The following is a 26,789-nucleotide window of genomic DNA, read 5'->3' on the forward strand; positions in this document are numbered from 1 at the left end:
CTCTCCCTCTATAAAAATAATAATATCTGTGAAAACTTCCTTATACCTTGTAGCTTTGCACTTAAAAGTGCTGACAAAGATAATTTAGGCAGTAAATAACTTTATCTAAACCATGATCTGTGTTTAAAAAAGCTAAACCCAGGATGCCTGGGTGGCTCCGCAGTTGAGAGTCTGCCTTCAGCTCAGGGCATGATCCCCATCCAGGAATCAAGTCCGGCATTGGACTCCCTTCGAGGAACCTGCTTCTCCCTCTGTCTATGTCTCTGCCTCTCTGTGTGTCTTTCATGAATAAATAAAATCTTTTAAAAATAAATAAATAAAATTAAATAAAAATAAAACGCTAAACCCAATCTTATGCTTAAAAACATATTTTAAAATAATCTATTCTCTCAAGAAAGCTTTTTTTTTTTTAAAAAAAAAAAAAAGGACAAATATCTAACAAAATCTACACTGGTTAGTGTAGATTCAAATTTTACCAAGGCAGAGAAACCAGTCTTGCATCATTAAAAGTGATGTGTGCTATATTCAAATTACACAGGCCAGTCACTGTCATATGCAGTGTCTGAGTAAAAGTTTTGATACTACTCCAACCCTTGCATGTGTGTGCACATGCACACACACATATATTCACTTTATGTGGACAGGCAAGGAATATATCTAGAAAACATTTATCCTAATTATATATGAAAATCCCCTTTATTTCTGTCTCCCATTCTGAGTTTCTTTTAATTTTTAACTTTTTGTAGTTTCTAATCAAAGTTCTCCTATTGTAGGTAACATGGATTAAATCCTTGGCCACCAGTAATGGCCAGGAAAAACTAAAGGTTGATTGCACTACAAGCTTTTTGTTGAAAACTTAAGTTTATAGTAACTAATAATCTATGATTCACACTCATCCATTTAGCAAAAATGTATTAAGTTCCTACTGTGTAGCATGCACTGTGTTTTAGAAACCTGCTAGCACAAGTAAAGAGATAACAAAGATCTAATGTCAGTACCCTTCTCTCAAAGCAGAAATAGGGACTTTGTCTCATTCACTGTCATCCCTAAGCACATGGAAGCACCTGGCACCTGCTAGGTCGTAATAAATACTTCTTCACTGCCCCCTTCAAGGAGCCTACAACCCAGTAGAGATGGGAAGTGAGACGGGGGAAAAAAAGAAACTCATAATATTTGCAAATAATTATAATATTTTTATATTATTATTCACATACATGAATATCTGACAATAACTTCCATTTCCCTCTTCTCTCTACATAATGAAAGTCTTATGTAGCTCAAAGAAAGGGTTTATACTCACAGCATGGTTGTCTATTTCTAGTTTTAATTACACTGCTTTGCAAAGCTTAGGAGAAGATAATTTCAATTCATTTCAAAAATAACTCCCATTCAATACAAGAAGATGGGATTTTTCACACTTGTGAATTTTTTATTTACTTGATAATTAAAATGGTTTGGCATATAAATAAAGCATTTTCTTAGAAACTTTGGTCTAGTGAAGAGCCAGGGCTGATATCTATAAATAAAAACAAAGTGGTTTTTCTCCAAAAGCAAGAACTTCCAAACAGATTCAGTTTCATTTCTAGATATTTACAATCTAGAGAAAATGCAGTTTGAATCAAATGTGAGGCATAGAGATTGGCAAAGTCTCTCACAGTACTTACTGATCCATACAGCTCTCCCTTCTCATTCATCCCGAGGTAGAGTCCACTGTCCACGCCTCGAATGCTGACCAGGCCCACTGCTATACTGATAAATTCCAGAATGCCTGTAAGACAAACGGCAGAAGGCAAAAGACAGGTCAGAGCACAGAGCAATTCCTTAGTCTCAGCACCCCTAGGACTTTTGAGAGGACACTGAGCCCAGCTCCCAACTTGGATAATCTCACACTCGTTAAAGAAGTCTCTTCTCTTAAAACCACCTCCTACAAGAGCTGATTTTTCAATTAAACTCTATAATAATGACACTAAAAGACTTACCAACACAACACATAACAAAACACTTTAAAAATGAAAAAGCTAGTATTTACAGATACCCTAAGAAGTGACATAACAGATAAACCAAAATACATCTTCTAAATAAATTTACAAGACTACAATTTAAGAGAAAGCAACTTACTCCCACTTTGTAAATATGAAATTAGTTATTTGTATATATGTACATATATTTGTGTATATATTTGGAAATATTCTATTCAGAGAATGGTCTTCTGTCCCTAAAACAGGAGTACGAAGTGCTAACCCAAGACCTGATTGGTGTCTAAGGAAAATTATCCAGATCTTTACTGCGTAACTTTATTGAGCTCCATCTGAAAAATTACAATAGCCTATACACATCCCAAATATTTCTGCCTGAACAAAGTATTGATTTTTGCTGTACTTATCTAAGCCTCAGAGAGCTAGTTAAGCAATTAAGATAACATAATATTCGGGGGGGAGGGTGCTGATACCAAAAAAACGCTCTTGATGTAAAATAGGCATGGAAGACTCTACCCTAAAATCAAACTAACATAATGATCCTCTTTTTTAGTTTCCCCTTGCTTACCTCACTAAGAATAACAATACCTAAGCTGGGTATAAATCCAGAATTTTATGGCCATACAACAGCAGCTTTAATTTCTCTAACTATATTATTGTTTTAAGATGATTACCCAACTGTATATTTGGGACAATGCTAGTATTACTTGTGCTAGCCATTTGCTCAATTTTGTCATAAAGTGCTACATTTTGTGTAGACCTTGAGTTAACACATACCAAATACCAAGTTCTTGTATTAAAAATATCTCGAATATTAAAAAATTCACTTATATTTAAGAGTTTAGGAAAAAACTAAGGATAACAGTATGCTATAGGCAGTCTCATGTGACTAATAAAAAAGCACTTACATGGATTTTTAAACAATTAATTTTGCAACTCTCACAAAATAGACTGTGTTGCAATCGAAAGAAGACATGCACTACATAAATCTAATGAAGCAAAGGGCTCCAAGACGATGTAAAAAAAAAAAAAGAAGAAGAAGAGAGATTTCTTATAAAGGGTATTCTTAATTCTTTGATAAGCACAAAATGTAACAAATATCTTGGGTTTACATTTTATAGAATATCTATCTGGAAATGCAAGACTATTTTCATAAAATGTGAAATAGTGTATGGAAAAAAATATAAAGACAAATTACACATTGTATTTTGGATCTAATAATCCCCAACTCTATATTGGGAGATGGCATCTAAAAGCAGCTAATTTATTACTAGCCTTCCCTACCTCACAAAGCAAATGGAAAGATAAATAAGGAAATATTTCCATAGATTTATTTCACATGAGATGCACTCCCTTATTGACACAATTATTTCATTTCATTGTGCTATTTCTGATTCTTATGATTAAAAATAATTTAGGGATCCCTGGGTGACTCAGCGGTTTAGCGCCTCCTTCAGCCCAGGGCGTGATCCTGGAGTCCCGGGATCAAGTCCAGCATCGGGCTCCCTGCATGAAGCCTGCTTCTCCCTCTGCCTGTGTCTCTGCTTCTCTCTCTCTGTATCTCTCATGAATAAATAAATAAAATCTTAAAAAATAAAAATAATTTAAATCATGGCATTTTATTACCATTAGGAGCCACATGCATACGCGGTGTGTTTTAACTACCTGAAAACACACCACAATATAGGTCGGGGTGATCCTGAAATTAGTGTTAGGAATTCATTAATGTCCAATTTTCATTATAAAATGAATGATAGGACTCATTTTACACCCATTGAGGTCTGACCACTTTAATATCCCATGTCAATGGGGAAGGGTTTAATCACAAAACTAAAAGACACTTGCATCTTCCAACAGGGTCTTTCACGACCTCTCTGTTTTCCCTAAATGGGAGGCAGCTCAGAGAACTAATCATGAATATTCATCATCATTGCCCACCAGGCTCCAAAACGATGGGGTGTGTGTGATCTTACAAAACCATCTGACTAGCTTGTCTTCAGAACAACAAGAAGACTATCAATAACCACAACAATGACAATCATAATAGCTTGAACACTTGAATATTTAGTCTCTGCCAAATGAGAGGCCTTCTTTCACTTGATGCTCAGAACAACCCTTGACATTACAATATTTTAATCTCCACCTCATAAATGGGGACATTGAGGCTTAAGGATGTTAAATAACTTGCCCCCAAGCAATCAGACACCAAAGCCTATGTCCTTATGGATTATGTACATCTTATGATTCTTTTTACCTTTTTTTCATGTATCCATGATTTCTGTACCATTTTTGCATAGTCATTTCCTTACTAGTGACTAGAAAACGTTACCTAGATCAGTCTCCACAGACCCAAGGAGTAGGACTTGAAGTAGCAGAGAAAGTGAAAAGCAGGTGAGTTCCTGTGGCTGTCTATGCTCTCTCATCATGCCGAATTTGGGAAGATGGGCATCCCCTATGTATGCAGACTATTCACCCAAATTGTTTATGTGCACAGAATTAACCTCTATTAAGAGTTAAACACTGAAATTATTATTATATATTTTAGAAATGAAAGTATTAAGATATCTATCTGGTTTCTTTTTCTAGCAAGATGTTGATGCTAGAAAAAGAAACCAGATAGGTGTTAATTCATATGCACTGACTTATTGGATCAACAAACTATTATTGGGCAGCCTGGGTGGCTCAGCGGTTTAGCGCCACCTTCAGCCCAGGGCATGATCCTGGAGACCCAGATCGAGTCCCAGTATGGAGCCTGCTTCCCCCTCTGCCTGGGTCTCTGCCTCTCTTTCTCTGTTTCTCATGAATAAATAAATAAAATCTTTTTTAAAAAAAATAACTATTATTGAGTGACCATAAGCCAAGAAATATGCCATTTGTTAAATATACTAAGATGAATAAGATATAGCCTAAGCCCTCTATCCACAAAGAACTTACCATCTAGTGCAAGGAAAGACAAACAGATAAATATGACAATAATGTGATAAAGGCAGCAAGAAGATGTTTAGGGTATGGCCAGTGTCCAACAATGGGTAGCTCACTCAAGTTTGGGAAGGGGAGTCAGAGAGGGCATCCTGAAAGTGAGAAAAGTTTTTGAGGGGCTCTCCATGTGAGAAGGAACTACCTATATAGTGAGCCCAGGTGGAAAAGATTTCATCATCTCAACCCACCATCCATCTCTCTGCAGCTCCTTGAAAGAGACCTCAGAAGAACAGCCCAGCCTTTTATGAGGTCATCCCAGTGACCTAAGGGCAAGCAGAACACCTGAATGTGTGAGTCACAGCATTCCCCCACACACAGAGAGAACACCAATGTTGTTAAGGTCAGAAAGACCTGGCAACCTGGCTCAAGATCCTCTCCGCCCAGATTGAAATCCTTATCATTCCTGGTACCATCTTGTCCACAATAAACTCTATAACCTCTACCAAGTCAAGTAACCTCTCCCTGGGCCTGAGCCAAGTGAGTGCTTCCAACCACACTTATTTGAGCGCGGACCACTCCCCATGTTATCTGTTTGCATGAGTTTGCAGTACAGAGGGCTGCTAGATCCGGAGCAACCCAGGAGAAGGTTTCTGTGCAGCAACATTTCAATGTTTAATGAGCAACAGGAGAGGAACGAAGGAAGGGAAGAGTGAGGAAGAGAAGAAAGAAGACTGGAAGAAGGGAGGGAAGGAATGATGGGATTGTGCCCAACATTACAACCGTGGCCCTCACATGTGTACTGTGGTGGGCTGTCTCTCCTCTTAAGCAGACAATCAAGACATCAAGTCAGAAGAGTCATAGTAATGGGTAGTGATTGAGTGACAGGGGAAGCACAGGTTCGGTGGCTAGTGGCATTTGGCTGTTCTCTTTCACAGGCGCCAAGAGTTCCTTTGAGGATGTGCTCACTGGGTGGGCCCAAGGGGGGTGGGGTCTGATGGGGTGTGAGGTGATCTCTGGCCCACAGGAAGGCCAGGACAGTTCCTGGGACCACCTCAGGCAAATGACCACACCAGACTTTATCCTTGCTCCACAATCACTAGGCGTGAGCCCTCAGCCCAGAGCTCAGTTCAAATAGACCATTAACCTAAACGTGGCCCAGCTCCCAAGAGCCCCTCCACATTGAGCCTCATCCCCAAGGCCATAATGAGGCCAGCCATGGCCAATGGGAGGGCAGGCAGAAGCTGCTCCACTCTTGGCCCATGCTAAACAACCCTCTAGCCTAAGAGCCCCCAACACTTAACAGAGCTGCATTCTTTAGAGGACAAGAATGTATGCAGACTGTGGAGAGAGGCAAGACGAAGCTTTCCAAAACAGATTAACCCCCCTCCCTCCGGAGCTCCCTGCTCACCCAGAGAATCCCACACCAGGGCTGCCAAATCAATCATCTCAAAGCCCCAGATGCAATAAGTCTGAGTCTGTAGCAACTAGAGCAAACCTCAGTTTCTTTAGGAAATGACTGACTACATGGGAGTTTACAACTCCAATTTTTCAAGAATCTGAACCAATCCGGAAGACAACACCTTCAATAGGAAGTCTTTCCTTTAGTGAGGTATTGAGCATGCAGCCCCAGGCCCTGCTCCTGTGGGGTCCTGATGAAGCCTGGCCTTCCTGGCCTTTTAGAACCACCAGGCCAGGCCCAGAGGCTGAGCGGCAGAGAAGCAGCCACGTTTCCACGAAGTCAAGCGGTCAATCCACTCGGGCTTCCTCGCGCCAAGTTAAATAGCGGATCAGGACCAACGCTCACTTTTTTATTATTCTGCATTACCATTTCCTCAATTGATTTTCTGCTCACTTTTTTTTCCGTCTAGCAAGTGCTTTAAAGAGAAAAAATATATATACATAAATATATATATATGAAATGAAACCTCTCACTCCCCCAGCCGATTACCCAGAGATACATTCCTTGTCCCTTTCCTCCGTGCTGCACCGGGTCTCCACCTCACCACCCCCAAAGGAAAAAACAAAGGGCTCCCTCAAGGTCCCACCTAAGTTGTCGCTGCCGCAGCTCCTGCTGGGACGCCCGTGAGTCCCCCGCCCCCAGTCCCCTGCACTGCCGCTGCTGTGTCACCGCCAGGCTTGCCAGCAGCTGCAGTCAGTCACCTGCGGCTGCCTGGGGGAGGCAAAACCATTTCTCCAGCACGTTTCCTTCTACCAGTTCACTGCACGTAGAAATGCACCTTCTGTTTAATCAAGGTGTAAGCCCACCCCCACCCTCGACCCACGGCTACTCTGCTCTAGGGAATCGGGAGAGAAATCGGGGTGAAGACACAGTGCCCTGGGGGAAGCTGCAGAGACGGCAGGGAGGGGGGCAGGAGAGGCTGCGGGGAGCGCGCCGGAGCGCCAGGTGTGGCGGAGCTGCCGCAGCCCCGCCGCCCCTCCCCGAGCCCGAGCCCGAGCCCGAGCCCGGAGCCGCGGGCTCCCGGGCCCTCCCCTCGCGCTCCCCGCGGGTCCTAGCGCCGACGCGCCGGCCTCCTCCCGGGCGGGGCTGAGAGCGCGGGCTGGAGGCTCCCGGCACTCGCACCTCGCTGCGGAGGTTGCTAATATTGGGACCTGCCGCAGCGGTAGCGGCGGGAGACCGCAGCACTGCTGCCACCCCGGGGGCCGCTTCTCCCTGCCACCGGATGAAAGACTTAAATAACCCTCCCGCCTCAGCCTCTTCCCCACCCCCACTGCGCACAGCCACCCACTCGGCTCCATCCGAACGCGGGTGAGTGGCACCGCGGAACGCCGGGCGCGCCCTTCCCCCGCAGCCAGCTCAGGACGACCCTCCAGCTCGCCCGCTCGGCGACCCTTCCCCCAACCCGGGCCGGGGCTCTCCTCTCCTCCCTCCCGCGCCGCCCCCACCACCCCAGCCGACAGTGCCAACCGAGCCTAAGGAGTGGAGATGTCACTTCCTTGGCGACACCTTTCTCCAACCTCCAGGACTGGGGGTGGAGTGGGGTGGAGTGGGGTGAGGGGTGACGACGTCTAGTTTTTGTTTGATGATCTCTATTCAGCTGCTGTAGCAGCCGTCCTTGTCTGCTGACCCCAGAACTCGCTTCTTGGGTTCTCTCCACCCTCGTGGTCCCCACAATTCCACTCTCGCATCCTCACTTTCCCCTGTGGATTTACTGGATTTCTAATGACTCGACTGCATTTAGCGAACGTCCTACCCTAAAGGTGACTGCGCTAACATTTTTTTTTTTTTAAAAAGCCCATGGGGGTGGGGCCGTGGAGAACCCCCACTGGAACATCCCATAATCTCTCCAGGCCGGGGAGCAGCCGGGCTGCACCGGGTTCCGAGCGCCCTCTCCGAGGCCAGGATCGGCGAACACACACAATGAGGCTGCCCTGGCCCTGCGGCGGTGAACCCCGCGGCGCTGCCCCTCGCCCCACCCCTCCCAGCCCGGAGGCCGGGGCCCGAGCCGGGGCTCCGGAACGCAGGCGGGCAGGCCGCGAGCTCCGCTCCCCGAACGCCGTCAACAATAGCTCGGCGCCCCCTGCACCGCCTCGGCGGCCCTTTGTCCCCCCACCCCTTGCCCTGTGGCTCCGGCCTTGTCGGCCGGGCCCCGGACCCACCTCCCGGGCACAGCGGAGCCATCGACTCTCCGAGACCTGGCTGCGTGCTTCGGCGGAGGGAGATGGGTCCGAGCGGACACCGGGGAGGTCAAGGGTACGACCTGCGGCCGGTCCTCGGTCCCCGCCACCCGTTCGGCCGCCGCGGTGCGCGCCTCCGGCGGTTCCCACACCGCAAAGACCGCGCTGCCCGGGGCGGCGGCCGTCGGCCCCGCGCGACCCACACTCACACACAAAGAGGAAGCGGAGGGGCTAAACGTGGGCCAGAAACAATCTCATTCCCTAAACCCCGCCAGAGGCGTGCCAGCCCCTGCCCGTCGCCCCAGACACGAGGCGTCCCTGCAGCGCCGAAGGGCGCGCTCCAGCCGGGTAGAAAGGGGGGCGGAAGCGGAGTGCGTTTAGGACCGCGCGGAGCTGGCCCGGCGGCCGCCGAGAGCGCGGGGGGCCCGGGCGGCCTCGGCACCTGCCGGCCCCGCGCGCGGGAGGACCCGGGCTCCCGCCGCCAGGCGCACCTAGGCCGCCCGCCCAGGGCCCTCGCCGTCCGCCCGCGCGGTGCAGGTGTCCTCGGTGGCCGTGCGACGCCGCACGCTCGGTCCCCCACCCACGGCCGCCCACCGCCTGCGGTTGGAGTACCGCACGCTCGGCACCGGGGCAGCCCTTAAAGCGGCCGGATACAGCAGCACTTGGAGTAAAGTTTAGTCCTCGCTGTGCAACAATCAGACCTGAGTTTATCTGGGGGTGGGGGGGATGCAGTTATATTTCAACTGAATAATTGCCAAGCAAAGAGCTACAGCTTTGTCTTTTCTTTTTTGAAGCAGAGGGGAGACTGCCACAATTTACACTAGGAGGTTCAGCTTGGGGCTTGGGGCTTGGGGCTTGGGGCTTGGGGCTTGGGCTAGGCGAAGAGCAAAGGGAAAACATCCTGGGGATGGTCCCAGACCATCCCCATCCTCACCTCCTGGCATCATCGACAGCCCCACGAACCTAGACAGATAGTTTAGGCTGTGCTCAACATCTGGCATTAAAGCATGAGGAAGAAAAATCACAGGACTTCGTTTTTTACGACCTAGTTTAAGTGTTGTCAGGTGGGTTCACTGAGAAGTTAACTCCTTCCAACAGTCTGGCTGTCCAACTGGCGCTTTCTTTCTTTCTAGTCACTAAGGAGAACAACCGAGACTCCCTTCGCGGGCACTGAGCTCCCTGACACTGTGCTGGGCTCTGGGCGGCCCCCAGGCACCTGTGTGCAGGCATCAGGGTGAGCACGGTCACCAGCTCTCGGGGCTGCAGCCCTCAGTGCTGAGTCACAAGAACCCTCCTTGGGAAATGAAATCCTCCGAATGCCCTTTAAAATTAGCTCGCAGCGTTTGCACGCGCGCGCACGCACGCCGGAGAGCCACCCAGGAGACCCACGCGGGGCTGCACACGTTAGTGATAACTTGATAGCTGCAAGGACAAACGCCCCCGGTGAGCGTTCTGCCCCTTCCCGAGTCCTGTTCCCCCAGCGCCTCTGCCTCCGCTGCTCTCCGAGTCTAAAATATGACTTTCTTCCTCCCCGCAGAACAATCCGTCAGCAACCTTCGCCTACGGGGTTTTCAGACCCTCACGGTGGGAATAAACAATACGCTTAATTTACAATTCAAGCAGTACACTTATTAGAAGAAAAGGAGAAGGAGCAAAAACTTCCTTGGGCCATAAGATGATAACCACTGCCTCAGCAAAATGCATTTTCAAGTTCTCAGTAGTTAATGATTAAAGCTTTAAACTCGTGCAATCAGCCCATTCAAAAGAAACTTCCTAAACCCCATCTTCCCGAGTATCTGATGCAAAAGAACTAGAGACTTTTGTTATATTTATAAATCATGTCCTCCTTTTAAAAAAAAGTCGCGGGGGGGGGGGGGGGGCTTTCAATGTAGACTTGCATCAGTGCCAGCGGCAGATCTGCAATTCCCGAGGCTTTTTGTTTTTTCCTTCTTTTTTTTTAAGCTGGCAAGACAGAGACAGAGGGACAGACCCCTTCCCGCATCCCTCCTCCCCACCCCCACCCACCCACCCCCGGGCCGCCACCTTCTGGGTACTTATAACCCGGACAGGTCATTGCACGGACATTAAAGGGTTAATGGTATACCTACCGAATCGGCTGTGGTCTTTCCTGGTTCCCTGGATAGTACCATTGGGGAAGATTTCTAAGTGAAATCCAGTCCTGCAGTATAGCTGCCTCCGCCTGAGAATCCCCTTTAAATGATCCAAGTCTGTGACTGCGGGTCCCCTGGGAAGCCCCCCTGCTTCGGACTGACCCAGGTGGTCACTTAACAAAACCGGACTGTCCACCGGCAACACGGGCACATTCCCAAACGGTACCGCATCCTGCACACCGAAATAGTTCCCAACTTCACCTAAGGGAGCCATCAGAGGACTCGGCTTTTGGAGCACAGGAATAAACAATAATGACGGTATCAACCCAGAAGATATTAGGCGAGGTATATCCAACTCCCCTCCCTTACTGCAGTTGCAGAGAGAGAAAAAAAAAAAAAAAAGGTTCTTTTCTTCAATCCATTAAATGCATAAATAAAAGTAATCTGCTGTTTCACTGGCACAGGTTCAAGGTCAAACCACTGATAGTCTAAGAAACCACCACTTTATACTCACACACTGACATATTGATAAACATATCTATGTATCTCTATAGATAGATCCCCAGCTCTTAGCAGGCAGGAAGGTCTTCATCCCATCCGACCGTAATAAGGAAAAAAAATCCGTAGTTTCTCCATTTGGTTTGAGATCAGAATGACCATAGCAACTTAAATGCCTAGGCGTTATTATAGGGATTTTTAAGATGCACGGGCTACGTCAGAATTTACGGATCCCGACTCCAGGAAGGCATGCGCTGTTTTTACTCTAACCGACTCTGCAGACATCAGCATGAATCCTTTAAGGGGAAAAAAAAAAATCTCACGTTGGCGGTGGCGACAAAATCTCCCCTCCTGGTCCCCCCTCCAAAAATAATAATAATAATTTTTTTAAAAAAGAAGAAGAAAAAAACTTTAGGCGTCCAAAGCTAGTATCCAGAATTCTCCGGAGGCTCGGCAGACGTCCATTGGCTTAGAACGGGTGGCGAGCGGCGAGCGAGGAGAGCCACGGCCGGGAGCTCGCGTGCCGCCCGGGCTGCCGCGAACAGGTGTCGCCGCGCCGGCCCGCGGAGCGTTGTACCGGGCGGAGCGCTCCTCCTGCGCAGCCCCCGCCGGCGCGCAGAGTGGCGCAGCAGCGGCATTGGGCTGGGTTTAAGGTAGCGCCGCGGCCGCCCGGGCGCCCCGCGGTCCTAGCGCCCGTCCGCCGCTGCCGCAGGCCCGTGCCGCGTGCCAGAGCGCGGGACTTCCCAGGGCACAGCCGAGGTACCCGCTTTACAGAGAAAGATGCGCGGAGAGCGCCGGCGGCCGTACGCCCGAGTGTCCTGCGGCACTGCATCTGGTAGCCTAAATCTTCCTCGGTGCATTGGTAGAGGTTCGGACTACGATTGGGAAAGTAGTTTTCACATGGACTCTGTAATGTTGCATTGCATTATAAAATAAAACTTACTTGGAAGAGTTGGAGGGACGTGGGGTTGACTCAGTTAGCTTGAACGGGCACGGCAGTTTCTCTTTCATTCTCCTGCCAGACACACAGAAGCGCCAACTGTGTTGCAGGTAAGCCGGATGGATGTGAGCCCAGCCGTGAGTGTGTGTGTGTGTATCACACACACACACACACACACACACGCCCGCACAGAGGCACCAGTGGCCTGTTCTGTCCCAGGCTTCCCGGCGGCAGGGGTCGGGGCAGGTATGGGTGCAGCCCGCCGCCGGGTCCCGGCCGCCGCGGTCCAGTCGGCAGGGGGGCGCCAGAGGAGCGCCTCGGTCCCCGACTCGGACGGGCACGCGCACCTTTGGAGAGCCGGGTGGAGGAGCGCCAGTGGGCCCAGGTAGGGGAGCCGTGCCGCCCCCGCTGTTTCAGCCGGTCCGCGGTTGGGGAAGCGCCGGAGGAGGTCCGGGGTCCCTCCCTTAGGGCCGCAGGCCCCGCGGAGCCGCGTGGGGGGCGCCACGGGGCCAGCAGCCGCGCCTTCCTGCTCCGCCTCGCGGGGCCGCAAGTGGAAGCCTGAGCTCCGGAGCCAGGCTCCGCTTTCCGCTCGTGGCCGGCGGCCCTCGCGCCCAGCCACAGGCCGGACAAAGACATCCGCCACCGCGGGCCTCGAGGGGCCCAGAGCCGGCGGCGCGCTCCGCTCCCGGGACAGCCCGCGGGCTCCTGGGTCCCCCGAGCCGCCCCTGCCCCGCCCCGCCCCCGCCCCGGCGCCCACCCGCGGGCCACCCTCCTCCCCGCGCCTCTTTGTTCACATTGTCTTAGGGAGGGCTCGACTCTCGGGTCAAGATGGTGAAAGTTGCCGAGACTCGAGCTCAGCTCCAGACGGCAGGACGTTCGAGGGGGCAGCAAAGGCGAAGCGGAGCCGGGACCCCTGCGCTGGGAGGGGGCATCCGCCTTTTGCGGGGGGGCCGCCTCGGGGGTCAGCTACGGGCTGGAGGTGAGACACTGGGCTGGCCCTGCTCGGGACACAGCGGTTTCACCCGTGGACGTAGGGGAGTCGTGAATGTGCAGATTTCTCGGGCGCAGGAGGTGCGGCGACCTGGAGCGACCTTGCCCTGCCCCCGGGGTGGGAGGCGGGCTGGGGCCCGGCCGGGGGAGGCGAGAGGTGAGGTGGTCCTCCCTCCCTGCGGTTCCCACACCCCTTTGCCGCAGTCCCAGGTCATTGGGTGTCCGCGGGCTGGCTCCGTGCGTCGTGCTTACGTGTCGAGGAAGCACCCGAGCCCTGCCCCGCGGCATCTACGGCGGTCACATCCGCGGTGGGCTCCGACGCTGAGTGCCCCGGGGCAGACACGAGAAGCCGGGGCGGCGGGAGGGGCGGGGCGGAGGGGGGTCACCTCTCCTAACCCGCCCGAGTAGCTGGCATCAATCACCGAGGCAGCCGGCGGCGCTGGGCGAAGCGGGGCGGTCCTGGACCCTCGGGGACAGCCTGCTGGCAGGCTCACTTCCTTACAAACCTGGTCAGCGCAGGCGGGCGGGACCGATGGGGAGAGGGAGACCCTCGGTAAGGGAAGGCACGGGCGGCACGTGGACATTTCCACTGAAGACAGGACTGGGACAATTTCCACCAGTCGTCTCCCACCACATTCTTTCGGTCTGAATTTAGACTGTGAGCCAATGAGCAAAGACCATTTCCGCTTCCGAATCCCGCAGCCTCGTGACTGTCACTTTAAAAAGGATGCAGCAGTGGGAGACAGGGCTAAGTAGCTGATAGAGCACTTTCCCGGTTAGAAGCAGTTTGCCCGCTCGAGCATCTACTCTACTGCGGCGAATTTAATCCACATTTCCTCTGCATCCCTAACTCTACCTGCAGGAAGCTTTTGCTGCTTCCTTGTCCTCTTAACTTGCTGGTCAGGTTTCATTCTCTCCTTCTGTTTGGTCCTGTTTTCCTATTACAGTAATGCAAACAGTATCTTTCCTTTTATTGATCACATCCCTTTTTCTCCGGAACTCACTCCACTGGCTCTGTCTGGCTGACTTCCTCAAGATTCCCTTCCAGCTCTGCCATGATCACCAGCTCCTATGTCCACGCCTGTTTGCGTATATTTTACAAGTGTTCTTCAATGAGTACATAGATGTTAAGCTCCAAGAGGAATGAGGCCTTGCTTTCTAGACCTGTGGTGTAATTGGCTTAATAACACCTGCCTTGGAAGATTGTTGTTAGGAATAAAAGGAAAAACGCACATAAAACAGGCAGCACACAATAGACACTTAAGACAGAGTAGCTATTATTATGCTGATCCTAATGTAGTTCCCCCTAGATTTCTGTCCATGAGATATTCAGCAAATACTATTATTACTGATTTCAATCCCAATGCTCTCTCAGGCTATCTCTTTTTAAAATATTTTAATCCTTCTGGTTTTCTCTTTTTTCCAGTTTGTCATCTTTTCTGCTGATCATTTAGTGCTTACACTCAGGTGGGAATAAATGATGAGGTAAGTGAAGACAGGTACAAAGATAAATGAGACTAGAATAGGCATCAGCAGATGTGGAACTAGCTTGTCCAACCCTCCCTGCAACCTCACGATCTACTCCCTATGATTACTGATACCCCCTCCATGGGCCCTGGGTAAGTCACTGTAAATATAGGTTTATGATACATGTATGTAAAAATGGCCTGTAAGCTATGAAGTATCTACAGATGTAAGGAGACCACTGGACAAAAGTACTCTGTCCATCTCTGCTGCTTTGCTCATTAACATGTGTCTCCTCCTCTGATTTCCTTGAACCCCCAAATGCATATCACCAAGGAATACTTTCATTCCTTTCCTATAACAATAAAGGTGTAACTGGGCCTCTGCCCTTCTACCTCCATTTCACACATTCTCCCACTCCCACTTTATAACCCTTTGGTCAAAGGCTTTGGATTGGGAACTGTGATGAGTGTGGAGTGGAGAGGAGTGTTTGAGCAACAGACTAGTGTCTGTTGCTAGTCTGACTCCCATGGACTATGTTTAAGTTTCAATGGTAAGAGGACAGGACTATTGTAGTCGACATTTATTGACTACTTTGCTATGTTCCAGACAGTCTACTAAGTGCTTTTGTGCTTTATCTTTTTAATTTTCAAAACTGCCTTATGAAATCGGTACTATTATTATCCCATTTTACACATGAGAAAACTGACATATTCAGGAAGGGGTACCTGGGTGAGTGGCTCAGACGGTTAGGCATCCAACTCTTGATTTAACCTCAGGTTGTGATCTCAGGGTTGTGAGATCAAGCCCCAAGTCAGACTCCATGCTGAGTATGGAGCTTGCCTAAGGTTCTCTCTCTCTCTCTCTCCCTCTGAGTGTCTGTCCCCCACCCCTCTGCTCACTCACTCTCTCTTTCTCCCCTTCCCTCTCTTAAAAAGATTAAGTAACATGCCTATTGTTACAGTGCCGATAAATGGTGGTGCTAAGTTCATGGGACTTCAGACCGCCATTATGTACACTGCCTTCTATTTTAATAGGCATATACTTCTAAATATTTATAAATGGCATGTTTCCCTAAAATAAATATATAGAAGTAAACATCTTATATACACATAGGATCAATCAGCTAAAAGACATAATAAAGGATTAAAGACCCTAGTTACAATCAGGGTGGGGGAAAGAAAGATAAATTTCCTAGGAATACAATTAACAAAATGTGCAAGATCTAAATGAAGAAATATACTTAAAGCTCCTTAGGGACACAAAAGAATACTTGAACAAATAGAAAGGCATATAGTGTTCTTAGATTTTTTTAAATTCAATTTTATAAATATGTAATCATTCCTAAATTAATCTAAAAACTTAACCTTGATGCTAAAGTTAATATAGAAAATTAAATTTAGGGGTGCTTGGGTAGCTCAGTCAGTTAAGCCTCTGCCTTCAGCTCAGGTCATGATCCCAGCCCCGGCATTGGGCTCCCTACTCAGCTGAAAGCCTGTTTCTCACTCTCCCTCTGCTGCTCTCCCTGCTTGTGTGCTCTCTCTCTCTCTGTTAAATAAAGAAAGAAAACCTTTTAAAAAAAGAATATTAAATTTAAATTGACAAGAGATATGGAGAGTAACTAGCTATACAATATTTTTTAATATTTTAAAGCTATAGTATCAAAACAGAGTAGTGTTGCTATATGATCTATTTATATTAGAATATCAATAGGGAGATAAAACAATAACAGAATAGAAATCACAGAAATAGACCCAAATACACAGAATAAGTTAATATGTGATAAGGCAAGCAATAGGGGGAGAATGGAATGAACAATTGAGTAAATGGTTTTGAAATAACTGAATAGACAACTGGGAAAACATAAATGGTATGTACTCCTCACAGTTTACATGAGGATACAACCTAAATTGAGCAAATATTTCAATATTTTTTTTAAAAGCCGTAACAAGTACTAAAAGAAACAATGGAAGAATTCTCTTCTAATCTCAGTAGTGAAGGTCTTACTAATTGTATAACAGAACCCAAATGTCTAAGAGGGAATAATGACAAATTCTAACACATACAAAATATTTGTTTAATTGTGTGGAGGGAAAACACAAATTCAGAAGATAAATGACAAAATGGAAAAAAATGTGCATCTCATATCAAGTTAAAGAACTCATTTCCCAGGATACCTGGGTGGCTCAGTGGTTGACTGTCTGCCATGGGCTCAGAGCGTGATCCCAGGGTCCTGGAATCGAGTCCTGCATCCGGCTAACTTCAGAGAGCCTGCTTCTCCCTTTGAGTATGTCTCTGCCCTTTCTCTCCTGAATAAATAAATAAAAACTTAAAAAAAAAAAAGAACTCATTTCCCTAATATACAAAAAGCTCCTATAAATCAATAAGAAAAATATGACTTCTATTTTCCAGTCTGACATGTAAAGACTTGGAAATCATCACTGCTGTCCACACAAGAAAAAAGTTGGACAAACTAAAGTCAACAGATATTCTTAGATCCCTCAAAGAATTCAGGTCACAGGATAAGCTGCTGCTATGAAAACTGAAAAGACAGATAGATGTAGAGACTCATACCTTAGAGGAACAGGAGCCCACCTCTGGAACTAGTATCAGTAAGAACACCTAACTGTCATTGATGAATTGTTAGGAGCTCAGTTTGAACAAGCTTGAGAGTTAAAAATTCAGAAAAGGCCTAATCTTAGAAGGGACCCTACACTTTCCTGACATGTACCCCCAAGAGCTCTACCAGATTCTCACTGAGAAGATCTGAGAAAAATTTCTTCCTGCTTCCTTCAGGGAAGGGAGAAAATAACCATTTTGAAATATGCCCAGAGTTCTCTATTCTTCTTAACAAAGCCTGGCCTCGAGAAAAGATATTTTGCCAGCACCTAATCAACCTGGAGGAAGGGAAATATCCACCACCAGGCCCTTCCAGACCTCACTGTGGAGAAAAGGAAATATTCAACTGGGACTTTCTAAAAGACTGAGACCTAGTCATAGGGCCATAGAACATTTCCCCTGCCCCTACATCTTACCATGACATCCAGAGAGCTCCTGTATAGTAAGAAGGATTAGAGCTAAAAGAACTGCAGGACTCAGACCCTATTTTAGAAATCTCTAGGGAAACCCAAAGACAACAAAGGAAACAAAAACAGGGACACCGGAAGAAACTTTAGCCCCTGACCCCATAGCCACTGCAAACAATAAAAACAGCCTAGTTCCTCACCAGATAAATATAAAATCTCCACTAAAGGTGTTTACCTAAGTAATTTTTACCCAAGTCATAAAATCCAGTTTTCAACAAAAAAAATTACACAGCATTCTGAAAGGTTAAAGAATAAAAGCATAATATGAAAAGACAAAGCAAGAGTTAGGAGTTTGGGGATTATCACACCAGGAGTTTGAAATAACTATGATTAGTAAGGTAAGGGCTCTAGTGGACAAAATGGATAACATGCAAGAACAGACAGGTAATGTAAGCAGAGAGATGAAGACTAAAGGAAAGAATCTAAAGGAAATATGAGAAATCCAAAACACTGCAAAAGAAATGAAGAATGCCTTTGATGGGTTCATCAGTGCACAGAACACAGCCAAGGAGAACCAGTGAGATTCCAACATAGGTCAATAGAAAATTCTAAAATTGAAATGCAAAGATAAAGGAAAGAAAGATATGGAACAGAATATCCAAGAACTGTGGGAAAATAACAAAAGAAGTAGCATCCACATAACGGGAATACCAGAAGGAGATGAAAGAGAGAAAAACAACAAGAAACATTGGAAGTGATAACATTTAAGAATTTTCCAAAACTAATGACAGATTCTAAGCCACAGGTCTAGGAAGGTCAGAGAATAATAAGTAGGATAAAAACCAAAAAAATATGCAGTGTATCTCATATTCAACACATATTCCATGTCTAAAGTATAGACAAACATAAAGAGAAAATCTTGAGAAACACCTGGGTCGCTCAGCAGTTGAACATCTGCCTTCGGCTCTGGTTGTGATCCCGGGGTCCTGGGATTGAATCCCACATCAGGCTCCCCACAGGAAGCCTGCTTCTCCCTCTGCCTATGTCTCTACCTCTGTGTGTGTGTGTCTGTTGTGAATAAATAAATAAAATCTTTAGAAAACAAAGAAAATCTTGTAAAAGGATAGAGAGGGGGGAGGACATCTTACCTGTAGTGGAACAAGGGTAGAATTACGTTGGACTTCTCCTCAGAAACCGTGCAAGAAAGATGAGAGTGGAATGACATATTTAAAGTGTTGGGGGAAAAAAAGAAAAATACTCACAATAGAATAAAATAGTTTACAGAAAATACAAATGGTTCTTAAACATTAATAAATATGCTCAACTCCATTTATATTAAATGCAAAAAACTGTGCAGATATACCATTTTTTACCTATAAATTTGACAAATATTTAAAAATAATATAAAACACTGTGTTAGAGTTTGGAGAATTCAGATGCTCTCATACATTACTGTGGAGATGAAACTTACACAGCTTTTTAAAAAGATTTTATTTATTCATTCATGAGAAACACAGAGAGGCAGAGACACAGAGGAAGAATCAGGGTCCCTGCGGGGAGCCCGATGCGGGACTCCATCCCAGGACCCCGGGATCACACCCTGAGCCGAAAGCAGATGCTCAACCACTGAGCCACCCAGGTGCCCCCGACACAGGTTTTAAGAAGGGCACTTTTGATAATATCTACTTATAAATCACAAATACATAGATCCTCTGACTGAGCAATCTCTCTTCTGGAAATTTATCTTCAATATCTATGTACACATGTACAAAATCACATGTGCAGAAGATTCCTTACTGTAGCACTCTTTGCAGTAGCAAAATAGTGGAAACAGCCTATGTGTCCATCGAGAATGACTGGTTATATGAATTTAAAGAAATCTATAAAATAGAATCTTAAGCAACTTGGTAAAAGAAAAAAAATTGGGAAGCTTTTTGTATACTTCCATGAACTAATCTAATCTGCCATGAACTAATATCAAAGGATATTGTTAAGGAGAAAAAAATACAATCCAGAACAGCTTATATGTTATGGCATCCTGTGTGTCCTAAAGGGAAAACTTTTATATTTATACATGTAAGTAAATATCTCTGGAAATACATACAAGAAACAAAGACAATGACTTTCATTGCCTTCAAGAAAAAAAATTATATAGCTAGCGGACAATGGATAGCAAGGAGGATTTTCACTATATACACTTTCTTACCACTTTGAACCACACAAAGTAGTGTTTATTTACAAAAACAGAAGTACGGTTTAATGTTTTAAAGTAATCACATATTCCTCTTTGGAAGGAACGGAAGTACAGTGCCTGATGCAAATGTCTTGAGAGGAACTACAGAAAACATGATCGGGGACCCTGTTCCTCCACACAGCCCAGGTGGGTGAATTAACACATCTCTGAAAATGTAACAGAGTCAAATCCAAATGCTGTTCCTTTCCATCTCTTTCAGTATAATTCTTGTGTTTCCTTAGCATTTTCTCCTGTTAATTTTATCTTTCTTCCTTCCTCTCCTTATTTCTCCTATCATAAAACATGGCTGGGGGGATCCCTGGGTGGCGCAGCAGTTTAGCACCTGCCTTTGGCCCAGGGCGCGATCCTAGAGACCCAGGATTGAATCCCACGTCGGGCTCCCGGTGCATGGAGCCTGCTTCTCCCTCTGCCTGTGTCTCTGCCTCTCTCTCTCTCTCTCTCTCTCTCTCTCTGTGACTATCATAATAAATAAATAAATAAATAAATAAATAAATAAATAAATAAATAAATAAATAAATAAAACGTGGCTGGCAAAGCCCTGGACTTTCTTTACTTCTAATTGTCCCAATATTGGATCACATTGCTAATTCAAAATGCACTACCTTCCACTCCAAGTTCATCCTCATGGCCAGCAAAGCTGCCCAAATTCCAAATGTGACCTCCCCTCCATGTTTGCCTCTTCATTCCCATTTCTCCCCACTTTCCTTTTGGTCACTCCAGCATAACTCATTTTAATTTTTTTTCTTGCCTACTTCCCTAGTTTTATTATTATTTTTATTTCCCCACTTTTAGAATATAGATGGTGTATAAATAATAACAATACCAATAATACTTATCACTCAGTACATGCAAAGAACTTCACATACACTGTTTCATTCAAACTTGATTACAGTATAAATTAGACATCATTACCTCTGCTTGTTAAGGTTGAGGGAACTAAGTTGTAGAGAGCTTTAAAACACTTGACCAGAGTCACACAGCCAGGGAGCAATGGAGCAGGATTCTAATGCAGACCTTCCAACACAAAAGCCTGGGTTTTCCCCTCCTTCTTCTTCCCAGTTTAGGTTAAATTTGTAATCAGACTCCCACTGAGTTATCTGTCTATATTCTCTTCTCCATTTTTTTCTAACTCTGCCCTTTGTTATCATTAACAAGAATGCTAAATTTAATGGAATATCTGTCTGCTTCATTTCTTACACTCCAATGCTTTTTAGTGACTCAATGGGTAATTACCAAGTTAGTATTTTTTAGTAAGTACCTCAAAACATAGACATAGGAAGAATAGAAAAACTTTGAAAGCAAAAATTGTATTAAGAAGAATAAAATAATTCCAGAGGTGTGACTTACATTTTTTGAAGCCATATTTTAAATATAGTAAAGGATGAGCAAAAAACAACAGGCATCTAATTTCTCTTATCTATTAGCCAGCATAAACTTCCTACTTTTGTCAAAGAGTTGCTTCTCTGATTAGATTGGAATCTCTTTACAGTGGGAGAAAACATCTAGAAAATGTTTATTTTTGTACAGCCTATGTTCATTTATATCCATGCACGACTAGATATTGTTGACTATATGCCAGATGTTGCATATAGAAAAGTGGAGGTTATTGCTGATGCTCTATTGCACTAGACAGTGTGTCCCTTTTTTTCTTAGATATGAGGGCTTGATCACATGAATCCAATCAGGAATTTAACTGGTTTGGGGCAGGGTTGCAGTTTTAGGATGAGACTATAGGCCTTTGTCTATAGGCCTTTGTCTATATCCACCCTGTTCCTGGGGCATAGCCCTGCCCTACTTCTGATGGAGAGCCCAGTGGATGTCAGTTTCCTCAACTCTGGAAGATTTCAGACGTTTTCAAACCAGCTTTCCAGGTTCCTTACACACACACACACACACACACACACACACACACAACATGTCTACATCTGGCAAAAGTCTTAAGGCCAAGAGGAAACAGCCGTGTGCTTGAAGTAGGCCCTGTCCCCCCAGAGGCTTCTCGTTTTTTAAGAATGTAAGCTTGTGGGAGGTTTCATTTGCCCTGTAGAAACTTCCAGCCCCATTCCCCATCATCCTATGAATCCTGATAACTCAGCAAATATTTTGCAGAGAAAACCAGCTCTGCGTGTGAAGCGTTTCAAGTTTCCAATTTGTCACACTAGGCCCTGTATTGTTTAGAGCTTTGCTGGTTTCTCTTCCTTTCATGAGGACCATCTGCCTAAGCCACATCTGATCCTAGACCTGTACCCCAAATCAACAAATGCCACTAGGGCCAAGAACACCTGTCAGTCTTCAACTTGCCTGGGAACAATTCTTCCTTCTCTGTCCTTTTAGTTCATCTAGTACTCATTTCTTCCATGACTGCCTTGTGCCTTCCAAAATCTCATTTTTGTCATTCTTCCAGTTCCTCCTAGTGGCCTGCCTCCACCAACTACGTTCTATCCAAAAGGAAAAGTTTCACATTTTAATCTTGAAGATGTGAAGGTGATTATCATAATGATTCTACCTTATACGTCACCGTGTTTAGTCCTTTCTGAAGGTCTTACACATTCACTGTCTCACTTGGTTCAAGACTTCTCCCGGGATCCCTGGCTGGCGCAGCGGTTTAGCGCCTGCCTTTGGCCCAGGGCGCGATCCTGGAGACCCGGGATCGAATCCCACGTCGGGCTCCCGGTGCATGGAGCCTGCTTCTCCCTCTGCCTGTGTCTCTGCCTCTCTCTCTCTCTCTCTCTCTCTCTCTGTGACTATCATAAATCAATAAAAATTTAAAAAAAAAAAAAAAAAAAGACTTCTCCCAAGTCTGGCATAGGTAAACGAGGCTACCCGACTGGGCAGGAAATCTCTGAAGCACACCCCCCAGGCACAACTGGCACTGAAGGGGAGGAGGCCTCTCCTCAGTTCTTCTGAGACCTAGCTTGTCTACAGTCTCCAAATTAAGGACATAAAAATAAATGGGAGATTTTTACCACGCTAGACAGCATAGTCTTCAACAACTGACTTGCACTTGTTAGCCTTCATTTACAAGAATGCTTGAATACAGACAGATTCAGTGTGGGATTTAAGATGATTAGTGAATCACCTTAAATCTTCATAAATGTAGGTTTACAACATTTATGAAACAATCACCTCAGACAGCATTTTCCACTGAGTTACTGATTGAAGAAAATACAAAATCAAAAATAACATTCCAAAATTTTCTAAGGATATATATATAGCACTAAAAGTGTACCCTATATGAACCTCCTGGCACATAAATTTCATGAATTATGCTGGTATGTAAACTCACCTCTAGATAACCATGCTTGCTTCTCAATGTTGTAGAACTGGGAGGATATGTTTATCCTTAGTATCTCTCTAGATAGGTTTACCAAGCTGACCTTTCAAAGAAATGGAATGTACAACATGTTTAAGTACCTTCTAGAGAGCTTTTGCAATTCAACAAAGTCCCTTTCACTGTAGCAGAGTAGTTCTATTCAGCTAAGCTGGTCTTTGACATGGTGGCCAGCACTACTCATTAGGTATTCTCTGAAGGAGGTCCAGAAAGTCCCTGTGGTCAGAAATCTTCCCCCAGCATTAATGCATAATTTTTTTTTATTTTAGAAATCAGAGGTAGAAGGGGAGAGAACAAGTCCTACTCATAAATTGGCCAGATCCAGAAGACACAGAGTTAATATCAACTTGCATATTTTACTCAAGAACAATGAAATAGCACGAATCCACAAAAAAGTTAAAAAACATAACCATACTCAGCATACAACATCACTATAGATAATTCTGGGGAAGCATTCTTATTTGCAATATACAGGAGCTACTTGAGGGCAAAGGAAGTGAAGTAGTGTTTTTCATGCTATAATTTGATCATGTGCAATTAATTTTAATTGATCAGTCACATTTGGGATTGTTTAATGTGGCATTATTTACTTCAATGTGTTGAACACCCAGTAAAACAACCAAAGTTTCATAGTATTTCTAATTACACCCAATATGGAAAGAATGCTGTTACTACTTCACATGAAAAGGAGATTCAACTGACAGTGCCCATTCTTAATCTTTGAACATTTCTTTAATCATAGCTTCATTTTACTTATTTTTATTTATTTATTCATTTTACTTTACATCCTTCCATTTGAGTTGAATGATGATGTAGCACTTTTCTCTGTCAATTTTTAAGCATGTATCTGTCTGTGGATTTCAAATGGGAGGGGTGCCAGTGACTAACCCAAAGTCTAAAACTATGGTTTTCCATAGTTAACTTTTCCTTGGTAAAAATTATTGGAACGTGAACTAAATTTGAAAACATAGATTGAAATGAAGCATAAATAGTCATAAAAGAAAAAAAGACATCCTCACTTTGTCAAACTTTAGAAAAATGCTGGCACTGTATGATACAACATCAAACCAGATATTGAGTCTTTGCCCATATTCTTTCCCATGGAACAAGATGAAAAAGAGTGCTCTCCCACAGTCTGTAAATCCCTTTACCCACAGAAGAGAATATGGTGTAAAATAAGCAGACAAGACAGCATGGCAAACTAGAAAGAGTGCATTTTTTGAAAGCTCTGCCATGGCAGACTGGACAAGCTCTTCAGCGACACCCAGACCAATTTCCTCATCTGTACAATGGGGATGCTAATATTTGCCGCATGCTTGTTTAGAGGATAGAAAGGGATACAGCCGATGTGAAATGCCGAACATCTAAAAGGGGCTTACTTAAAGTACATCTTATCAAAGAGTATAAATTGACTTCACTTAAATGGTAAAGCTATTTTCAACAGAAAACTAAATAAATAAAGGAAAAAATGAGATTTATGAAGATTAAGCAATAACAAAGCAGCAAGCAGGGGAAATTTTAAATACAGCATGATTGCCTCTATACAAAAACTGGCATTTGCTTGGGGTAGGGGTTCAGAACGGAAGCCTCAAGGAAATGCACCAAAATGCTAACACTAGTTATGTTATGACTGTGAATATAAGGTATTTTTCCCTCTATTTTCCAGATTTTCAATAATGTGCTCAGTGTTACTTATATAATGAAAATACTTTTCTTTTTTTGAATTTTGAAAGCTAAATGATGCCCTTTTTTTTCCATAGAAATCACCAACTTCCTAGCAGAAACATTTAAAATATTGTTTTAAATACTTCAGAGGGCAGCCCGGACGGTTCAGTGGTTTAGCGCCGCCTTCAGCCCAGGGCGTGATCCTGGACACCGGGATCGAGTCCCACATCGGGCTCCCAGCATGGAGCCTGCTTCTCCCTCTGCCTCTGTGTGTGTGTGTGTGTGTGTGTGTGTGTGTGTCTCACGAATAAATAAATAAAATCTGTTTTAAAAAAATCCCTCCCGCCCCAGTGATTGTATTTTAAAAAAATAATACTCCAGAGCTTTTTGCAGTAATTGCTAATAACGTATTTCATTCGATTCATCATTTATTGAGAGCCATGTGCCAGATTCCAGAAGAAAACAAAATAAACAAGATAGGGGCTTGTCCCCATTCTGTCCCTTGATAATAACAATGCTTGTAGTTCTCCTACTGTAAACCAGCTTGAACATTAAGGCTTGAGGTGAAACAGAGGAGAGAGTGAGAGAGGGGAGGGAGAGATTTATTGCAAAAAATTGTGAGGGCTGACAAGGCAAATTCAAAATCTGTGGGGCAGGCCTGCAAACTAGATCTGCTGGAGCAGAAGCTGAAGCTGCTGGGGGAAGGTGAAATGTTTTCTACCTCAGGGAAAGCCCTCAGTTACACTCAAGGTCTTTCAACTGATTGGATCAGGCCCACTCATATTATCCAGGGTAGTCTCCTTTACTTAAAGTCAGCTGATTGTACATGGTACCCACATGTGTAAAGTATCTCAAAGTAACACCCAAATGAGTGGTTAAATAACTGGGGACTATAGCCTCACCGAATGGATGCATCAAATGGACCCTCATGGTCACCCAACATTTCTGTTTTCTCCTACTTCCTCATTTAGTTAAAGCCACTAGTTTCTTAGCTCATTCCAGACCTCACCAAAAATGGAATTCTCAGGAAATAAGGTCCTTGCTACATCCCTGTCTTCCTGCCAAGGCAGGGGTAACATAAAGCTTGGTCAATTGGGAACTTTATTACTTCGCTGAACCATCATTACATCAAACAAAATCATCACAGAGGTTTAAAAGCTCTCTCACTAGAGAATGCCTTAACAAATTAGGAGAGTAGTCTTATTCCAGGTAGGCTGTTGCCTTAAATTTGGTGAAAACCAAGGCAGAGAGGCATTACAAAAGTCAGTGTAAAGCAAAATCAGCTCCCTATTAACCACAATGTCAAATGTGAGGAGGCAAAAGGTGAAGAACAGAACAGCTATGATCCCTACCCCATGGAGTCCAAAGTTTCTTGATTGTTGTTCTTTATTAAATTTTATTTTTATTAGACAATCCCTTATTTACATGTATTTTAGGCTGTGATCTCTACTTATTCATGCAACTAGCCTTGCTCGTGCCATATGTGTTCGCACCAGTGGTTCTCGCCTGGGCTGATTTTGCCCCACCGGGAGACTTTCTGCACGGTCCAGATACATTTTTGGTTGCTCAGTCAGGGGTACATGGTGGAGGCCAGGGTGCTGCTGAACATTCTAAAATGTAACAAAGAATTATCCAACCCACAATGTCAGCAGTGCCAAGGTTGAGGAACCCTGGTCTAGATTGTCCTGGTGTGAGCTCTGCCACAAATTCCAATCAAGTTCCTCAAAAACTAGGTCTATGGAGAAAATAAGTTGTTAATTCCTTTAACCTTCAGTTTCCAGACTTTGCTGAAATTACTCTTTAAAATCATGTCAGAGTTTTTAGTGATTTTGGAAGGGTAAAATGAAGAAAATATGTTCATTTTTTTAAATGACTAAAAATACTAATGTTCTAGGTCAATTAAAGTTATTGATTATAGATAAACTTTCGGGGCACATGACTGGCTGAGTCAGTAGAGCCTGCGGTTCTTGACCTTGGGGTGG

The 26,789-nt window shown here is 45.0% G+C and overlaps 1 protein-coding gene across 2 annotated transcripts in view; it reads right to left on the bottom strand.

Moving 5' to 3' along the window:
- Positions 1–13,710, bottom strand: part of FGF9 (fibroblast growth factor 9) — a 35,555-nt gene extending 21,845 nt beyond the window's left edge. The window contains exons 1-4 of one of the 2 annotated variants that reach the window (XM_072795785.1): positions 13,577–13,710; positions 12,084–12,155; positions 10,640–11,436; positions 1,665–1,768 (exon numbers count right to left, since the gene is read on the bottom strand). In XM_072795785.1, coding sequence (XP_072651886.1) covers positions 1,665–1,768; positions 10,640–10,916 — 381 coding nt within the window. In that variant the 5' untranslated portion in view covers positions 10,917–11,436; positions 12,084–12,155; positions 13,577–13,710. Of the gene's footprint in view, positions 1–1,664; positions 1,769–10,639; positions 11,766–12,083; positions 12,156–13,576 lie in introns of those variants that run through there. The other variant, XM_072795783.1, reaches the window with a different exon arrangement.
- Between the last annotated feature and the right edge of the window lie 13,079 nt (positions 13,711–26,789).

This window comes from Canis lupus, chromosome 24 (assembly GCF_048164855.1).
Source record: "Canis lupus baileyi chromosome 24, mCanLup2.hap1, whole genome shotgun sequence".
NCBI lineage: Eukaryota > Metazoa > Chordata > Mammalia > Carnivora > Canidae > Canis > Canis lupus.